Source organism: Anopheles arabiensis, chromosome 3 (assembly GCF_016920715.1).
Source record: "Anopheles arabiensis isolate DONGOLA chromosome 3, AaraD3, whole genome shotgun sequence".
Taxonomy (NCBI): Eukaryota; Metazoa; Arthropoda; class Insecta; order Diptera; family Culicidae; genus Anopheles; species Anopheles arabiensis.
Window position 1 is genome coordinate 54692768 of NC_053518.1, and position 17877 is coordinate 54710644.

Genomic DNA, 17877 nt, shown 5'->3' on the forward strand with positions numbered 1-17877 from the left:
TGGTCGTTAGGGCTCCGTGGCTGGAGAACCATTTGCACCTCCCCTCCCCCCATGGCGACAACAATTTTAGGGCCTGTGACCGATGATCGTAGGAGTCCCATGGCCACCCCCCCATCCGCTGGAAATTTAAGTATACTGTTCAATCTTCCTACAGCTGTGTGTCAGTACTCCCTCCTCCCGGTCATCAGTTACCATTGACAAGTGCCTCAATTCGTCTTTCCGCCTTTCATCAGCACCTTCCTTTCTTTGACCGATGGATCATAACATTCCGGAAGAAAACACATTTGGCGACAGTTGTGCACACACACGCAGGCTCACACCGATGCGCATACGGCTCAGCAGATCTGTGTAATCTAAACCATTTGAAAGCAAAAGCTTAGTGTAACAAAGTTATGCTTAATGCTTAAAATGTTCAGTTCGATGGCAGGCCCCAGGGACTGCCAGTGGACTTTCCAGTATGCCGGTTTTACAATCAGCTTGCGTTCTTGATGCTGGTGGAACGGAAAGTTGATGAAAATCAGCGCCGGGATGAACGTGTCAATGCGAATTAGGGTTCAGCGCGTTGCACAGCAAACCCTCCAGCGTTAACTAGCGATTCCTTAGTCATTTTTACGTGGCAGCGTTTGAACTCATGGCGCTTTTTTGGTTTGATTTGTGAAAATGCAACTTGATCGCCGCAATGTTTGTTAACGGCATTTTTAGGCGCCACAACAGCTCGCGAGCATTGACCACACGCGAGAAAGAGATGGCGCTATGGAGGGAAAAAGCACGGACGACGGCTGATTGGCGATTGGCCGTCTGACGCACCAACACATCGAAACCTTCGAAAGCGCGCACAGGCGAGGGGTATGAGGCGGAGCCAGGGACGGGCAGCTCGACGAGCTGCTTGACAAATTTGCCGTTGGAGAGAAAAGGAAGGCATGATAAAATTCTCAGAACGCCATAACGCCTTCCGTCGCTTTGCGCAGCGGGCATATGCCCAGTTTGCCCCAGGGCTATGCCCATTTTACCCCGCGTGTCAAAATAGCTTCTCGCAAAACATCAACTTTTATTTTACACTGTTCATGTTTTTAAGTTGTTTTCATTCTATGTGGCAATTTCAATCCATAGATAAATGGTGGAGGCATACAATAATGAAAGAAAAATTGTGTTTTGTGGCATATCCAAAGGAATATTCAGTAAACTGCTTAACATGCTCATTTTGCTCCGCTTTCCCCTACGTTTGAACATCAATCTTAGGAGAGGGAGAGTGTAAAACTGTTTAAATATTTTTGTCTACCTTTTTGCAATGATTAAAACATTTTCTGATCCGTATTCGCGTTCCCGAAAATAGAAGCACAGCCTGCCGAAAATTGTACCAAACTGCCGAAAATAGGAACAAAAACAGTGTTTGCATTTTCACGAATATCTCTAAAAAATGCATTTGAAACAGCAAATAAAAAATAACACAACATAATACGATAGTTTACTGGTACAGTTACCCAATACTGGTACAGTTACTCTACTTACTTATCCGGCCCTACAACCGCTCCTGTTGTATCTGGTACATCCTGTCTGAACCCGCTCACGGTCTCGCGCTGTAATGCTTTATTTTAAGCAAAACGTGTGAATTGATGGTCCCTTGTTCAAACCTCATCATTACATTTGTCGCGGTCATAATTCGCCTTTCCTCGTTTCATCATTAGAACATAAGATGAGAAAGCATTGATCCTATATTATTACTCAGCCCAAAGCCTCCATTTTTCATCGTGCCATCGTTATGACAGTGTTTTGTTAACCATTTTCATTTTATTTCATTTATTCAGTTTAATGGACCTTGTTAGCCCTTTCAAACGAAACTACACGCTAAGACTTAACCTCATACAAATTGCTACAAACTGTAACACAAAAAGCTATCGTGCATGACGATCACTATTCAAGAAGTCAGTGCATGACATTCCTGGTTCGAATGTACGACAGACAGCATTGAATTCACGGCACATTACATAGAGAGGATCGCTGGGCCGGAACATGAACGACGGTCCTCAATAGCAATCAGATCCCGGAATCGAAGCGTTCTTGCAGGAGCGTAGAGATTGATTGAAGTGAGAAGAGTAGGGCAGTCAATACGGAAGCGGAGTAGATCCGCAATATTTGACATTTGATATAGAAAATATCATAATGCGGCTCGAATATCCGTATAAACTAGGCATGTGTAAAATGAACGAGAATCGCACCGTTCGAACAGTTCGGTAAAGTGCACGAACGAACGAGATTCTTAAAAAAAAGAACGACCAGGACCTTCGGAAGAAACTGACTACACCGTACGCGTTCGAACGTTCCGTTCAGTGTTCGACGGCACACATAAATGTGACAATGAAACGTTCAAAATCGTATTGCTTTCTCGCTCTTTCTCGCACCGTGCGAACGGGTCGTCACAGATCAAAATGTACTCTGTTTATGTTTATGTTTATGTTTATTTGTCTATCGATGGACAATAATGCCCTCTCGAACCATTTTAGTAATGTTTTACAATGAGTTCTTTACAATGGATTACAATAACATAGAACATAAAAATGTGCACTATGGAACCAAATTTAACACAGAAACACGATCATTAAACTCAGTTGGCAAAATCCTCGGCTCAAAAGCGTCGCTGACTGCGTTGAAAGCACGGCACATAAGTAGGAACGGGTCAGAGGAGCCAAATTGCGTTCTACGGTCGTCGAGGGCCAACATTGCCCGAGTCCGGAGCTACCTGGCCGGAACGTACAGGTTGATGGCAGCCAGTAGTGACGGAGAGTCAATACGGCCGTCGAGAAGTCCCGTGATGAACGACAACCTGGCTTTTCCTATACGCTCACTTAGGGTGGGTAGCCCGAGTAGTAAACACCTAGTCCGGTAATCGAGCCTATGGTTCCATGAGCGAAGTGCAAATCGTGAAATTTTGCGCTGGATTGATTCCAATCGAGCTAACGGACGCGCTGCAGTTGGCCACCATACGATATTTGCATATTCCATCAACGACCGGATAAGGGAGCAATAGAGCGCCTTGGTGCAAGGTATATCATTAAGCTCGCGAGTCATATTGATAACTAGTCCTAGCATTCTATTGCTGGTGGCTACTACGTGATCCAGCTGATCCTTAAATGATAGTTTTGTATCGAGCAAAACACCTAGATCCTTAACACATAGTTTTCGCACCAAGGACTGTCCATCAAGCGCATATTCATACAATGATGGGCAGCGAGAACGACTGAAAGTGATGATTTCACATTTATGTGTGCATAGGGATAACGCATTACGGTTGCACTTACACTGGAACTCATGCAAGGAAGTTTGCAGTCGGGCGTGGTCTTCTGGTTCACGAATAACACGAAAAATTTTCGTGTCATCTGCGTACAGTAGATGATTATCAGCCGGAAGGATCAATGTCGCGTCGTTGATGAAAAGAAGGAACAGCAAAGGACCCAGGTTGCTGCCCTGCGGGACTCCAGAAGATGCATGCACTGGACTTGACATGTACGGGCCTAACTTCACAGAATATTGACGATCTGTAAGGTACGATCTAAGCCACATTATCATAGGGTTTGGGAGACCAAGTAAGTCGAGTTTCGCTAGCAAGATGGAGTGCGATACACTGTCGAATGCTGCCTTGATATCCGTATAAATAGCATCTAGTTGCAAACCGTTATCGATAGATTTATGGCATTTGCTAACAAATTCTAGTAGATTAGTCGTTGTAGATCGCCTGGGTACAAAACCATGTTGATTCACACTAATATAGTTGCAGGCCGAGGCCAACAATGGCTCGTAGATTAGCATTTCGAACACCTTTGCACACACGCTGAGTGAGGTTATGCCACGATAGTTTACAGCATCATTCTTACAGCCCTTCTTGTAGATGGGTGTCATCCAGGAAGATTTCCAAGTGGCAGGAAAGGTTCCACATCTCAGGGACTCCTTAAAAATCTTCATCAGCGAGGGAGCAAGCGCAGAAGCACACCACTTTAGGATAACGGCCGGTATACCATCTGGGCCAGGGGTATATGAGGATTTGACACGTTTGATGGCAGAGATGATCGTATCGACAGTGATGACTGGTAGCATAGGGAGCAGTGCACCAACAGGTGTGTTAGAGAGAGCATCGGCCACATCTTCTGGACCAGTAGTTTGAAAAGCGAAGTTGTCCTTGAAGCGCAAGGCAAACAATTTACACATTTCTGGCAGGGAACAGGCACTGTCACCGTCATAACGTATAATGCTTGGTAGCCCAGCAGATTTTCGTTTTTGTCCATATAACTCCAAAAGCGCCTAGGGTACTTGCAGAGGGGACGTGCAGTTTGTTTCAAATAACTTCGGTGACAGGATCTATTATATCGGCGATAGAGAGAATGAACTCTGTTGTAATAGAGACGTGACGTGCTGTTTCGTTCTGCTCGTTGATCAGAATAGGCTTTTCTTTTTTTCTTTTTTTAATGCATTTAGTGTGCGATCAGCCCATGGTGGTCCACGACGAGGAATTTTAACAGGAGTGCATTCACATATAGCAGATCTCATGAACTCACAAAAAGCCTCTGTGGCATCGTCAATGGTTGAATAGTCCGAACAGTTAAAAGAATTGTCAAAAGATAAAATCAATCGCTCCAATTTTGGAAGGTCAACACGACCATAATTCAGCTGTTTATCAGCATCAATGGCTGTAGCGATCGTAACCTGTTGGTGTTGAAATCGCACTCATACAACTCAATTTCTCGAACGCCGTTGAATTTGTCCAGCAGTGTTCGATACGTGTGCTGTTGGTGTGGAAATCGTATCTATACGACTGAATTCGCCGAACGCGTTCGAACTGGTCCATCAGTGTTCGATCTGTGTTCTATTGGTGTGTAAATCGTACCTACACAACTGAATTCATCTAACGCGTTCGATCTGATCCGTTAGTGTTCGATCTGTGTTCTGTTGGCGTGTAAATCGTACTACACAACTGAATTCATCGAACGCGTTCGAATTGGTTAAGCAGTGTTCGATCTGTGTTCTGTTGATGTGTAAATCGTACCTACACAACTGAATTCATCGAACGCGTTCGAACTGGCTCATTTGTGTTCGATCTGTGTTCTGTTAGTGTGGAAATTATACCTATGCAATTCAATAGATCGAGCCCGTTTAAACGGATTCGTCATTGTTCGCGAATGATCTGAATGGATTGTGCTCATCATGTTGATCCATATTTAAGTAGTTTTTTTATAGAATCCTTGAGTGTGTACAAGGCATAGAGTACAATAAATGCTGGATACATTTTTGCTCGTACAGTTGGTGACCGCTAACTGGATGTGTTTTAACTGGGGTGCTTTTTAACTGGAGGTTCGCTAACTGGAGTGATTCTCAGTTAACGAACACTTAAACGTCAAAACATGAAACATCCGGAATCTCATGAAGAGAAATTTATTGCAAATGTGCATTTTTCAAGCAAATTTAGGGTCTTTTGCCTACGTTTGCTATTAATTTATGTTATTACACGAATTACTATACTTTATATCAACATAAATGAAAAAAAAGTTTGGTATGTTTATTGCAGTCAACGCCAATCAAAACAATCAATCCATAGAAACGTCACTCCAGTTAGCGAACATTGTTCGTTGACTGGAGCTTGTTTACCTCTCAGTTAGCGGTCACCTACTGTATTAGTTTTTTACATGCTAGCTTTTGGTCGGGTTTGCGATAACTTGTGTTGAACAGACAGCAGATACAGGGTTTACCTAGCCAATCCGGCATCGTCAAAGCGTTATCGGTCGCCGTAAATACTTTTTCGGACAACGTAAACCCTCAATTGGGCACTGTCCTTTCTATTCGGGCCTTGTGAAGTTTGAATCGGGCAAAGTACAGAATGAATTGGGCCTACTTTATATTTTGTTGCTTTCTAGCTGTAAAACAATACTTTTTTGCGAGTAGTTTAACTGATATGAAAGAAAATTCTCTATTTTTAAGTTTAATTACATATAAAATTATTCAAATTCTTTTTTTTAAATTTTTAATTCAAACCCGTGCAATGCAATTTGGTTTTATATATTTTTAAAAATATAATATGTTTTGTGATTTAATTAGGTAACATTTTAAAATAATACATAATAAGTAAAACAACATGCAAAACATGTATTTTTAAACAACTTGATGGATCAAACACACCGGAGCGACCGATTTGACACCTTATCGTGAACGTGGCGTGGAGTAATTTATGTAGTAATTCATCGCATGAAAACGACCACGAACTAGATCACTAGCCCTATACCATTCAACCTCTTGAGGTTGCACGGAAGTAGGCAGTGGATATGTGAGCGGTGTCTTGGAATCGTCGTCTTGTTGATTTCAGCTTTACGTGCCGATTCCTTACGATTTGTTTTCAGAATACTGAAATAATTTGTCGGCAGTCAATTTCATCAATGTTGTCAATATTTCCAACCTAGTATGAGTAAGCATCCCAATACTATGACATTGCCATTTCCATTACAGGTGGGCAATTCGAATGTATCGAGTCGTTCATCACAATGAACGTGAACGTGATATCGGTTCATTCGTGGATTTACAAATAGCAATACTTTGGTCACCTCAACAGTCAATATTGGCAAGTCAAGTCAATATTGGCAATGGCTGGTATCATTGAATCCGTTCGTAGCGGGAACGTACGGCGCTCACAAGAAATTCTAGGGATGGCAACACATTTCTTGAACCCGGTCCTATAACGCCGCGGTAAATAACTGTAGCAACCATCTAGTACGTTAGAAAAATGAGTGTCGGGACGCCGCCATACGCCGCCATTACGAACGAATTCAATAATACCAGCCAATATGTCAAACGACGCTAGAACGCATTGCGCAGTTTAAAATTGACCGTTTCCTGATTTGCGTTTTTTTAATAAATGTGCCGATGTTGATTTTTTTCCAAAGTTTTTTTTTAATGATCATGATCGAATGCACGCATTGTTTTATTTCAATTCATCAAATTTATTTTTATTTATTTAAATTCATGCGAACCGGTTAGTTCATATTTTCACGTGAACTGAATGAACCGTACGGTTCTCGTTCATTTGGCACAGCTCTAATTTCCTTGGCTGTTTTTTTTGAATATTTTTGTCAATCAGTTTCTCTATGGGTTTTGTCCGTTGTTTTCGCCTCGTGTACGTTGTTTTCGCCCAAAGAGCTCGAACTTGATCTCATCACTTCAGAGAGCATGATTAGTTTTATAAATTAATTTGGTTTAGAAATAAGGCAGGATTTCAATAGCTCTTACCAATTAAACTGTTTTATGTACTATTCATGGCCTATAATAAATCATAAAGCTATTCCAAACTATTATCGGCAGTGTTATCGTCGCTCAAAAAAATGAGCTTGCTCTGGATTGAAAGCGATTCTAACTGTCTTTGCGGGGTCCCATTGTACAGTCGTCAACTCGTACGACTTAACAACATGCCCGTCATGGGTTCAACCCTCGTATGGACCCCGTAGCAAGGACTGACTATCCGGCTGTGTGGTACTGAATAAAGTCTGGAAAGCCGTATAAGTCGGCATGTCCCTTATAGGCCGGCATGGCAGGACGTTTACGCCAAATAGAAGAAAAACTGTCCTTGCGTATGCTGGAATGATTATACTGCAAGAGATAAAATTAGTCGTAGATAATCATTGTATTGAATCGTTACAAATAAAAAAGCTTACATGTGGTCATGTGCAAGATAGTAGATACGTGTAGTTCCCCTGAAACACTATAATGTCAGTTTAGCTTTGTGTTTCATGAGACATATTTTTTAACTTACAATTTATTCTTTTAACATAATAGGTACATCTTCGAATGCATCAACGCCTTCTAACAAAAAATTAGATGACAAACCAACCACACCTATTGCAAAACCAGCTACCCCTACCAACTCGGTAGCAAGCAACGGTGTTCCAAAGGTTGTAAATAAACCACCTGTTATAAATCCTGGATATCCACCATATCTTGCCGGCCCGTTAAATGGTATGATATATAGTTTGAATGATATTTATCGTGGTATATAATAATTTATGTCTCGTTTTTGTTTCAGGTGCCCCACACGATCTTCAAGCAGCTGCCGCTGCCGCTGCTTATGGCGGTCCGGGTGTGCACAATAACCTTCCACATTCACTAAACAACTACGCCCGCGCTCCGTTGGCGTTTGATCCTCATTCTCAGATGCGTGCTCCTCTGGGTCCGATTGGAATTCCGGGTGGAAAACCGTTAGTATAAAAAAAATTGAAGCAATATATTTTATATATGGACATATGCATATCTTACAAATTCCTTTTTTCTCTGTTCCACTAAATTGTAGTGCATATTCTTTTCATGTGAACGCTGAAGGGCAAATGCAACCGGTGCCATTTCCTCAAGATGCCTTAGTAGGACCAGGCATTCCACGTCACGCTAGACAGATTAGTTCTCTGAACCATGGTGAAGTTGTATGTGCAGTAACGATCTCCAATCCGACCAAATACGTTTACACTGGTGGCAAAGGATGCGTCAAGGCCTGGGATATTTCACAACCTGGAAATAAAAGTCCTGTGTCTCAGTTAGATTGTTTGGTAAGAAAAATCCTAGTATGTACTGTTACAAACTATAAAAATACATTTTTTCCTTTTTTGGGGGGTTTACAGCAACGAGACAACTATATACGTTCAGTGAAATTGCTACCAGACGGGAGAACGTTGATCGTTGGTGGCGAAGCGTCTAACCTATCGATTTGGGATTTGGCAAGTCCTACTCCAAGAATAAAAGCTGAACTCACATCCAATGCCCCCGCATGTTATGCACTTGCCATATCACCTGATTCTAAAGTATGTTTTTCATGTTGCTCAGATGGTAATATTGCTGTGTGGGATCTTCAAAATCAAACTTTAGTTAGACAGTTCCAAGGTATGAAAACATGAGGAAAGACCAAGCAGATATGGAACATGTTAATAAGTATTTGATGTCTACTTTTCAGGACACACTGATGGTGCATCGTGTATAGATATTAGTGCTGACGGTTCGAAACTTTGGACGGGAGGCTTAGACAATACCGTGCGATCATGGGATCTGCGAGAGGGAAGACAATTACAGCAACATGATTTTAGTTCGCAGATCTTCTCTCTTGGTTACTGCCCGACAGGTAAAAATATTCAAAAATCGTAAAAACGTAGTATTTTGGTGAATTTTTGCTTATATTTTGGGTAACCATGCTTTTTAACATTTTTTTATATCAGGTGAATGGCTTGCTGTTGGAATGGAAAATTCAAATGTGGAAGTTTTGCATGCTACAAAACCCGATAAGTATCAGCTACATCTTCATGAAAGTTGTGTACTGAGTTTGAAGTTTGCTGCTTGTGGCAAGTGGTTCGTTTCAACGGGTAAAGATAACTTGTTGAATGCTTGGAGGACGCCATACGGAGCCTCGATTTTTCAGGTAGGAAAGTTTATTTTTTATATTGTTGTAGAACTGTAATCAATTGTTTATTTTGAATCTACATTTGTTTCTTCTGATTTAGTCGAAGGAATCTTCCTCGGTGCTAAGCTGTGATATTTCGGCCGATGATAAATACATCGTTACAGGTTCGGGAGATAAAAAAGCTACTGTATATGAAGTAATCTATTAAAGTTGATTCAATGTAGTCTGTAATGAGTAAACGAGATTGGAATCGAGAGGAATGAAGAAAAACATAAAAATTAAATCAAATAAAAAAAAAAGATAAAGAGACAAAACTCAGAGAACGCGTGCCACATGGCAGCAGGGATAATGTTGAAGAGAAGGAAATTCGGAATTCCAAAACAGTGCATTGATATATATTTCTTCGGTGCGATGCTCCTACTCCAAATCCAACTCCAACTGCTGCATCTGCTGTATTTTAGGTTCCTCTTCCCGACTGAACTATGAATCTCACATATTCTGCTAGCTGTAAACATTTACGATTACATTCGTGACCGGTAAATTCAATTGAAAAAGCGTTACATTAAACTTCGTTTGTTATGATGAGTAGATGTACAAAATAGGATAACAATTAAATATAATATGATTTTACACATTGGTAGCAGAAATCTACGTTAATTCACCAACCACCCCCACCCCCTCCCGTTCTCTTCGCTTTTTTACAGTTGGCTTTATTAATAGATTTGTTCCATTTACACTGGTTCATCCCAGCCGATTAAAATGGAGAGGAGCAAGACGATTTAAATTGGATTTCATCTTCGACATTCTTTGTATAAAGATAATACGTAAATATTAGGTGAACTTTCTGATAAGTAAATATAAAAAAAATATTTAATTGATCTATGAGTTAAAGTGTAAATTGCATCGAAAAATAGACGATTGAGAACTTTATGAATGGGATAGATTTGTTTGATTTTTTGTCTGATTAAACTAGTTTAATTTTAGGGAATATGCATAGCAGATGTAAACGTAATACGATAGTAGTTTGAGTTGTCTAAATTTAGTTAGAAGATAAAAAAATAAGAATGGTTAAAGCTTGACATTATATTTGCGACATTTAAAATAGCTGTAAACAATAATTTTTGGCGGATTTTTAGGACATGCATTTTATATAAATGAATCGTGAAAACAAAGTTGTGTCAAACTGATCATGTTTTATTTTTAAAGTGCCTAGCACTTATCTAACCACATTTAAACAGTGCCCCTAGTTTTAGGAAGTAAAAATGTTTCGGGAGTTAACTGTTAAATAAAGGACTATTTAGTAATCGAGTGTAAGCGAATGTAAAATACAGTTTTTGATGATATCTCGCAAAAAAGTTCTAAATATAAAGCATTTGATACTAAATGATAGGACATTATATGCCCTGTCTAATTGCATTTTTGAGACCGCTTAAAACTAATTTTCACCGTCAAAGGGTTGTGAAAAATTTTGTTTAGTAAAATAAACGATAATTATAATAAACGTTGATGATAAACAATACTACAGTCCGAACTCCCTGCTATCTATTGAATATGTGCTTTTTAGTTGGCACGTTTTTCCATACAAAACTATTCTGAATTTTTTCGGCAGGCCATGAGATTTTTGTATTTTTTTTTCATAAACCGGGATATCCATACAAACGCATGCTTTTTAATTGAAATGAAGCTAAAAAGCGCTTAGCTTTGTTGGCATAACTAACAAGCGTTCAAATATTGAAATTTGACTGTACATGTATTTTTAATGCATATATTTGAGGAATAAATTACAGGGTTTTCCGAATCAATTTCCAACGCCTACAACATTTTTCATTTGCTTGCGAGTTTTTTAAGTCACTTTCGAATGTAAACATTGTTATTAACCGCGTGCAACAAGTCAATCTACATCAATATGCTATTTCATTTCCATCATAATAAGTTTTAATTTCTCTACCATCATTTTTAAAACGTCTCAAGCTGGATTGAGTACTTTGTGATGTGTTAAAAATCATGTGTAAAACTGAAATTGTATTATGAAGCAAATCGTAGAGGTGGTGAATAATTATGTGCACATTCGAAATTGACTTGCAAAATCCCATGTATGATACAAATACACCATTTGAGAGCTGATGAAAAACATCTTGAAGGAGGTAAATAATTTTGTTTGTGCACATTCGAAAGTGACTTGGATAACCCTGTATATTGAAAGTTAAACATACAAGATAAAAATGTGAGCTATCATTACAAAATTAATAAGTTCAGCTTTACTCGATCACTAAGCAACCCTTAACAAAATATAACTAACCTGTGAAAGACATTTTTCAATATTGTTTTGCCGATTTCAAACTTGCGCAAAAGAATATAACCAGAAACATCCAAAAGTTCTTTGATTCTCGGGTGCGTCTCAAGGCCAATATCAGAATGGGTAAAACATATGGTAAGAAACACCCATGAGAAGTGATGAATTTTTATATCGAAGTAAATGTTCATCAGTAGTTGATTTTTTTAAGCTGATGGAAACAATGGAACCATTTTACATATTGATTGTTTTTCAATACAGATTTTTCCAAATTTCTTTAAACTGTGCTCATTATTATTGCATCATTATTCAGCTCAGCAGAAAATCCATATGAGATAGATAAAAACAGTTAATGTAAGAGTTGTGCAAAATACTATTTCATATCTTCGTATATTTTTTTCAATTTTTTTTAAAACGTTACTCCTGAATTAAAAAAAAAAACGTGTTCACACGACTTATTATAAAAAAAAATTCGTATTCGTCTGCATTTCCTCCAAAACATTTATACGCACATGAAGTATCAATTAAGTCTGTGTTCTAACACTTTTAAATACTGACTAGTACTGGAAATCAAGGGACTGTGGAAAATGTTCAAATAAGAGAGGTTTTTCAAATTAGACAGGTGTCAAATAAGTGAGGGTTCACTGTATGTCCGAATCCGCGTAACTCGAGAACAGACTGTACACAGTTTTCTCTACACCTGTTAAAAGATAACAAGCAAAGATTCGTGATTCAGCGAAGGATGGCAAAATTTACTCGAATAAGATTCGCCGAACTCTGTTCGATTTTCCGTTGCTATGGGAAACGGTAATTTTCACAGGAGTTTTCAAGCAGAAATCGTTTCGTCGAAACGCGGTTATTCAATAGTTGGCATGGAATCAAAATTGAACCAGTGAGTTCAGACTGTATTTGTATGAGAATTTAAAGATTCAAATATCAGCCAACCGAACAAGAGTCTCATTTAAAGTTAAAGTAAGTGTAGTACGGAATAACTTTTACCACAGTTTGCTGTACTCAGTAAGTCGAAGACGTTCAGTGCGCCTAACTAACTATCTATTAAAACCTACTGCTCCGCATTAATGACTGTGTCAAGTCAGGTAAATGGTATAACTGGTAATGGCGGGACGAAGTACAAATGGTAGGAATGGTTTATGGTACGGCTTGGCAGCAACATACTGCTAGTTAGGTTAAGCAATCGTGCTCACTGCAAACAACCGGATCAGCATCGTCAGCAGAATGATCCATAATGGAGCTGTTCTTATTGTAGTGTACCTAAAAGGACAGAAAACGATGCCTACGATATCCAGCAAGAGTGACCAAGTGATAATATCACCATTCTACTGATTTTTTAGTTAAAAACAACTTCGCTTAAAGGAAAATTAAAAACAATGTTTGAAAGAGCTGCTAGGGCAGACCAAGCCTTTTGCGAATTTATATCATTGGTGTAGCAAGTTTAAAACCGTGTTGAATCATCCCTTTCATATAAGTATAAATCAGAATACTACAACTACACAGTTGGCATAGTTGAAACCGTTGAAATTTTATTATTGGCGCCATTTCAAGATTGTAAGTACGCAACTGGGATTGGATCCGAACATGTTATATATGGGGACACTGTTAAGCTATGTTTTTGCGCAAGTCGATCTATTGATACGTTAGTCCAGAGCCGTTGGTCCGGAGCCGTGGATTCGTCGCCGGCTCCGGAGCTGTTGGTGCGGAGCCGGCTCCGGAGCCGTGGGTGCGGGGCCTGCTTCGGAGCCCCTGGTGCGCTCCGAAACACCCATTCGGCAGTAACACTATAACAAAAGAATGAAAAAAATATTTAAAAAAATATTGAATATAGAATGGATTTTAAAATTAGAATTTTACTACGCTATGTTATAAAACATTATTATGATCCTACAAGACAGTTTTCTTTCAAATCTAGCAAGTAATTCAAAAGATATACGCTTTTAACCACGAAAAACATCATTCTTCCCTACAAAATGTATGGCCTACCCGGGTAGGCGGTTGTATGGTTAAGTTTAATTTTTTAGTCGTACACAAGACGGTTAAGAATTGTCCATTGCAATATAAATTGTATTTTTGCTCGACAATTTAATCCGCTTGAAAATCAGAAATAATAGAATCTTAACGAATCCTATGAAATAAATGATTTATTGTATTTTTGGAATTTATTAACTTATCGGCAAATCATGAGATTTTTGTGAATTTTTCATAAACCGGGTTTCCATACAAACGAATGCTTTTTAATTAAATTGTCAGCCAACTATCGAGCGTTCAACTAACAACCATGCCAACTAAAAAGCGTTCAACTATTGAATTCTGACTGTATTCCTTATATGCAATGCATGTTGTGGTTTGCAATGGGTTTTTTTTAAATATATCTATCTATTTTGTGGATGTGATACAACGGTGGAACACATTTTAATTAATTGTTTTGGATATTCCGCAGAAAGGAAGAAACACAGACTTGGAGATCATTTGGACATTGTACTTTCCAACAATTACAAGGAAATTTAAAAACTATTGAATTTCTTAAAGGAAAATAATCTCTACAAACAAGTGTAGCAAATACGGATAAAAATATTTATAAAAACATAACTGATATGAAAAAAGCATTAGAATTAACAAACATTTTCACCTTTCAACATTACCATAAGAACTATTGTCTTTTTCTATTCTATATATTTTCTATTGTATTCTTCTTTTTCTTGAACTTTTAATGCATTTTTTATTTAATTTTTTTTCTCCAATAGTATTAGTAATTTATTAATTTTAAATTACGAGAGGCGAATGCTAAAAAGCCTCGTAAAAAAATAAAACAACAACAACATCTATCTAAATAAATCTAAGTAATCACTGAATTCATCTCTCGCAGGTGAGCAATGGTGCGCAGAGCAGAGCAGAAGGTTCTACAGGAATGCAGAAGATCCGATTTTCAATAGACCTGATACGATACGACCTGACACACATTTATGAGGTTTTTTTTTATATTTTTTATTTCCCGTTCTTAAATTCCACGAGGGTCATTTCCAAAAATGTCATCAACATTTTATTTTATCGTCCTGTATCTGATTTTGAAGTCTTAAATGGAATTGGTATTTGTGTTTGAGACAAATATATTTATTGTTGCGCCAAATATGAAATTTCAACGGTAATATATATCCCCTCATATAATTATACCAACTGTGTAGTAGGCATTCCTCGTTGTCGGTTCAAGCCTCGCATGGACCATCTCCCCGTAGCAAAACAAACTATCAAAAACAAAACCTGTATATGCTGGCATGACCACGTAGGTTGTTACGCTAAGAATAAGAACAATAAAAAGCTTTGACCCTTTGATTCTTTAGAGATTCATGAATCATCCGAGATTAATGAATCTCTTGATCCTTGATTTTTTCGATATTTCGATATTTTTCGATACAGTAGAAGGGTTCCATTGCGGATCATTCTGCTGTCGATGCTTAATGCAGTGCGGAAAGATGCCTCACATTACGTGCAGTGTGTTGCAGCCATGTCGCGCAATGAACCATCGCTCTCTTAAATGCTTTGTTGTGGAAAGACATCCTGAAATAAGTTCAGTCAGAATGCTATAGTTGAACGCTTTTTAATGGTCATGCTTTTTAGTTGAACGCTCGACAGTTCAACTAAAAAGCATGCGTTTATATGGAAAAAGTTTTTGAAAAATTCCCAAAAATTTCATGGCTTGCTGAGAAAAATTTTAGAAAATTTTTGTATGAAAAAACGTGCCAACTAAAACGCACATATTTAGTAGTTGGCAGGGAATCGAAGTTCAACCAGTGAGTTCAGACTGTAGTTTTTCACGCCCTCGAGCAAATCGTTGCATTTTCAACTTTGGCTTTTAAGCCATCAATACCTCCGCCGCTTTCTCGCTCGAAATTTCAAGCAAGGATTTTCACATATGGCCGTTTAGGATCTCTCACCTACTCTCACCTTGTTGTCATGCATTTTCCTTGTCCCGACTCAGCCAATAATGCGGAGTAGTAGATTTGAGTGAGTGTACATGTTCAACGTCCTGAGTATAGCATCCCGTTTTACAGGATATTCTGTAACCATGTAAGCATTATGAATGATTGAATAAATTGAAATATCAACCATTTCACAATTAAGTAAGTTAAGTAAAAAATGATTTTAAAGAAGTGCTGAAACCGTTTGTATACACTCACTCCGACCGCCGGTTGTTTCGACCAACTGTCAAACATACAGATGCTAGAACAAAAATTTCAACGAAGCTTTCATCGATTCTAATGGCGAATCTTACCTATTTTTCTTCCGTTCGACTCGAGTGCTTCCGATGGAAACGAATGTCATTCGAGTAAAATAATAGACCTGATAGCGAGATTTTTCCAATTGTTGCACATCACCCAATTATTCCACACTGCGTATAAATTGTTGTTTATCAAAATATTTATTTATTTTTTTTTAATATTTTTTTTTTTTTGATAAAAGCTAGCATTTTTCCTTTAATCTTGAGCATTTTTGCCTCTTTTTCCACAATTTTATTATTTTAAAAAAGAATATTTTAAATTTTTCAAACACAAATGAAAATATTTTGACTGATTTTCAATCAAATCGAATGGATTTCTTTGCAAAACCGCTAAGAATTGTGCCTCACAAAATAAGGTTTATTTCGCCCTGTGACCAACTTACACTTTATATTTTGATTGCCCAAATAGCCAGCTCGTACTTTATAGCTGATTTGAGGCTGTTTAACGAAAAATCGTTCCGATGTCGTACTTTGTGGATGATTAAGAGATAGACGGTACTTTGCGGAACTATGGAACTTTTTAACAGGCACATGGTACTCTCAGGAACCTTGTATCTGATTAGCCTGATGTGTATGGTTCACGATGGAACTTGAAAGCTTGTTAAGAAAGCGTACTGAACTTGGTGGAACTTTATAGCTTTTTAATGCATGACATCGGTACGAGGTGGCCCTTGTCAAAGTGTCAAGCACTGGTGCCGTCAATCATCTCGTTGCTGCTGCCCAAGCTAGTTAAGTTAATTGAAGGAGGAATATTGAGTGAAGTGATTGTGATTGTACAGTAAATTGTGTGACATTTTGTATAATTCATGAATATTAAGGATTTAAAAAATATACACATGCACACAAGCCAAAGAAATCCTGTTGTTTATTTCATCGATGGCGCTTGCTTGAAAATAAAACATAAAGAAAAATAATCCCCGGTACCCTGGCATAAGGAAGTTGCTTGAGCGCTGTTTGAAAGACCCACCTGGAAATTTGATGGTGTTTATCTACTGCAAAAGGCGAATTCAAGCAGCGATCTTTAGCATGCCAAAATTAGCTGCTTAAGCTAAATTAGCTTAATTTGGGTGTAATCAAACAAGTAAGGTTAAATCTCAGGATCCGGTAGCAAAATGTTATCTTTTTGTAAAAAATACTTATTTTAATCCACTGTTTAGTAATTGGAACAAAAAGAGTGCTTTGATCCTATTTATTGCACAGCCCAAAGCCTCCTTTTTTCACCGTGCTATCCCGTCAAACATTGCGAGGGTTGCGAAAGATTTCATGTGCTCGAAATCTTATGGTATTTTAAAAAAATCGTTGATTTTTATTCAAGGATTATTTTTTGTGCGGTAGTATTTGGCGAAAAGATCACTATTTAAATTTTTGTGGATTTTTGAAAACTAAAATGTCAAAATTCAGGTGTTTAGTATGCTACAAATCGCACTGTTATACCTGCTCTCGGGGTGCTATAATTATAACTGCTAAAACTAGGGGTGAAAAAACTACCAAGGCTCGCAAGCTCTTTAATGCGAGGGCTCTGGGGCGGTGAACTTGTATGGCGTGCGAGCCCTCGCGCGCCCTCGCAAATCGCTGTCAATTGCATGGCGGGGCAGTTATAATTATAGCACCCCGAGAGCAGGTATAACAGTGTGATTTGTAGCATACTAAACACCTGAATTTTGACATTTTAGTTTTTAAAAATCCACAAAAATTTAAATAGTGATCTTTTCGCCAAATACTACTGCACGAAGAATAATCCTTGAATAAAAATCAACGATTTTTTAAAATACCATAAGATTTCGAGCACATGAAATGTTTCGAAACCCTCGCAATGTTTGACGGGACGTAGTTTTTCACCCATACTACGACACAACAACCAAAACAGCCATTGGAATTCACACC

General features: G+C 38.4%; 1 protein-coding gene across 2 annotated transcripts in view; it reads left to right on the forward strand.

Annotated features, from left to right (window-relative positions):
- LOC120900854 (protein groucho-like) overlaps window positions 1-11211 on the forward strand; it is a 66950-nt gene extending 55739 nt beyond the window's left edge. For both annotated transcript variants that reach the window (XM_040308363.1, XM_040308364.1), the window contains exons 11-17: window positions 7807-7986; window positions 8054-8225; window positions 8318-8567; window positions 8640-8898; window positions 8969-9133; window positions 9228-9427; window positions 9510-11211. In XM_040308363.1, the coding sequence (XP_040164297.1) occupies window positions 7807-7986; window positions 8054-8225; window positions 8318-8567; window positions 8640-8898; window positions 8969-9133; window positions 9228-9427; window positions 9510-9617 (1334 nt within the window). In that variant the 3' untranslated portion in view covers window positions 9618-11211. The remainder of the gene's footprint in view (window positions 1-7806; window positions 7987-8053; window positions 8226-8317; window positions 8568-8639; window positions 8899-8968; window positions 9134-9227; window positions 9428-9509) is intronic.
- Window positions 11212-17877: the final 6666 nt, after the last annotated feature.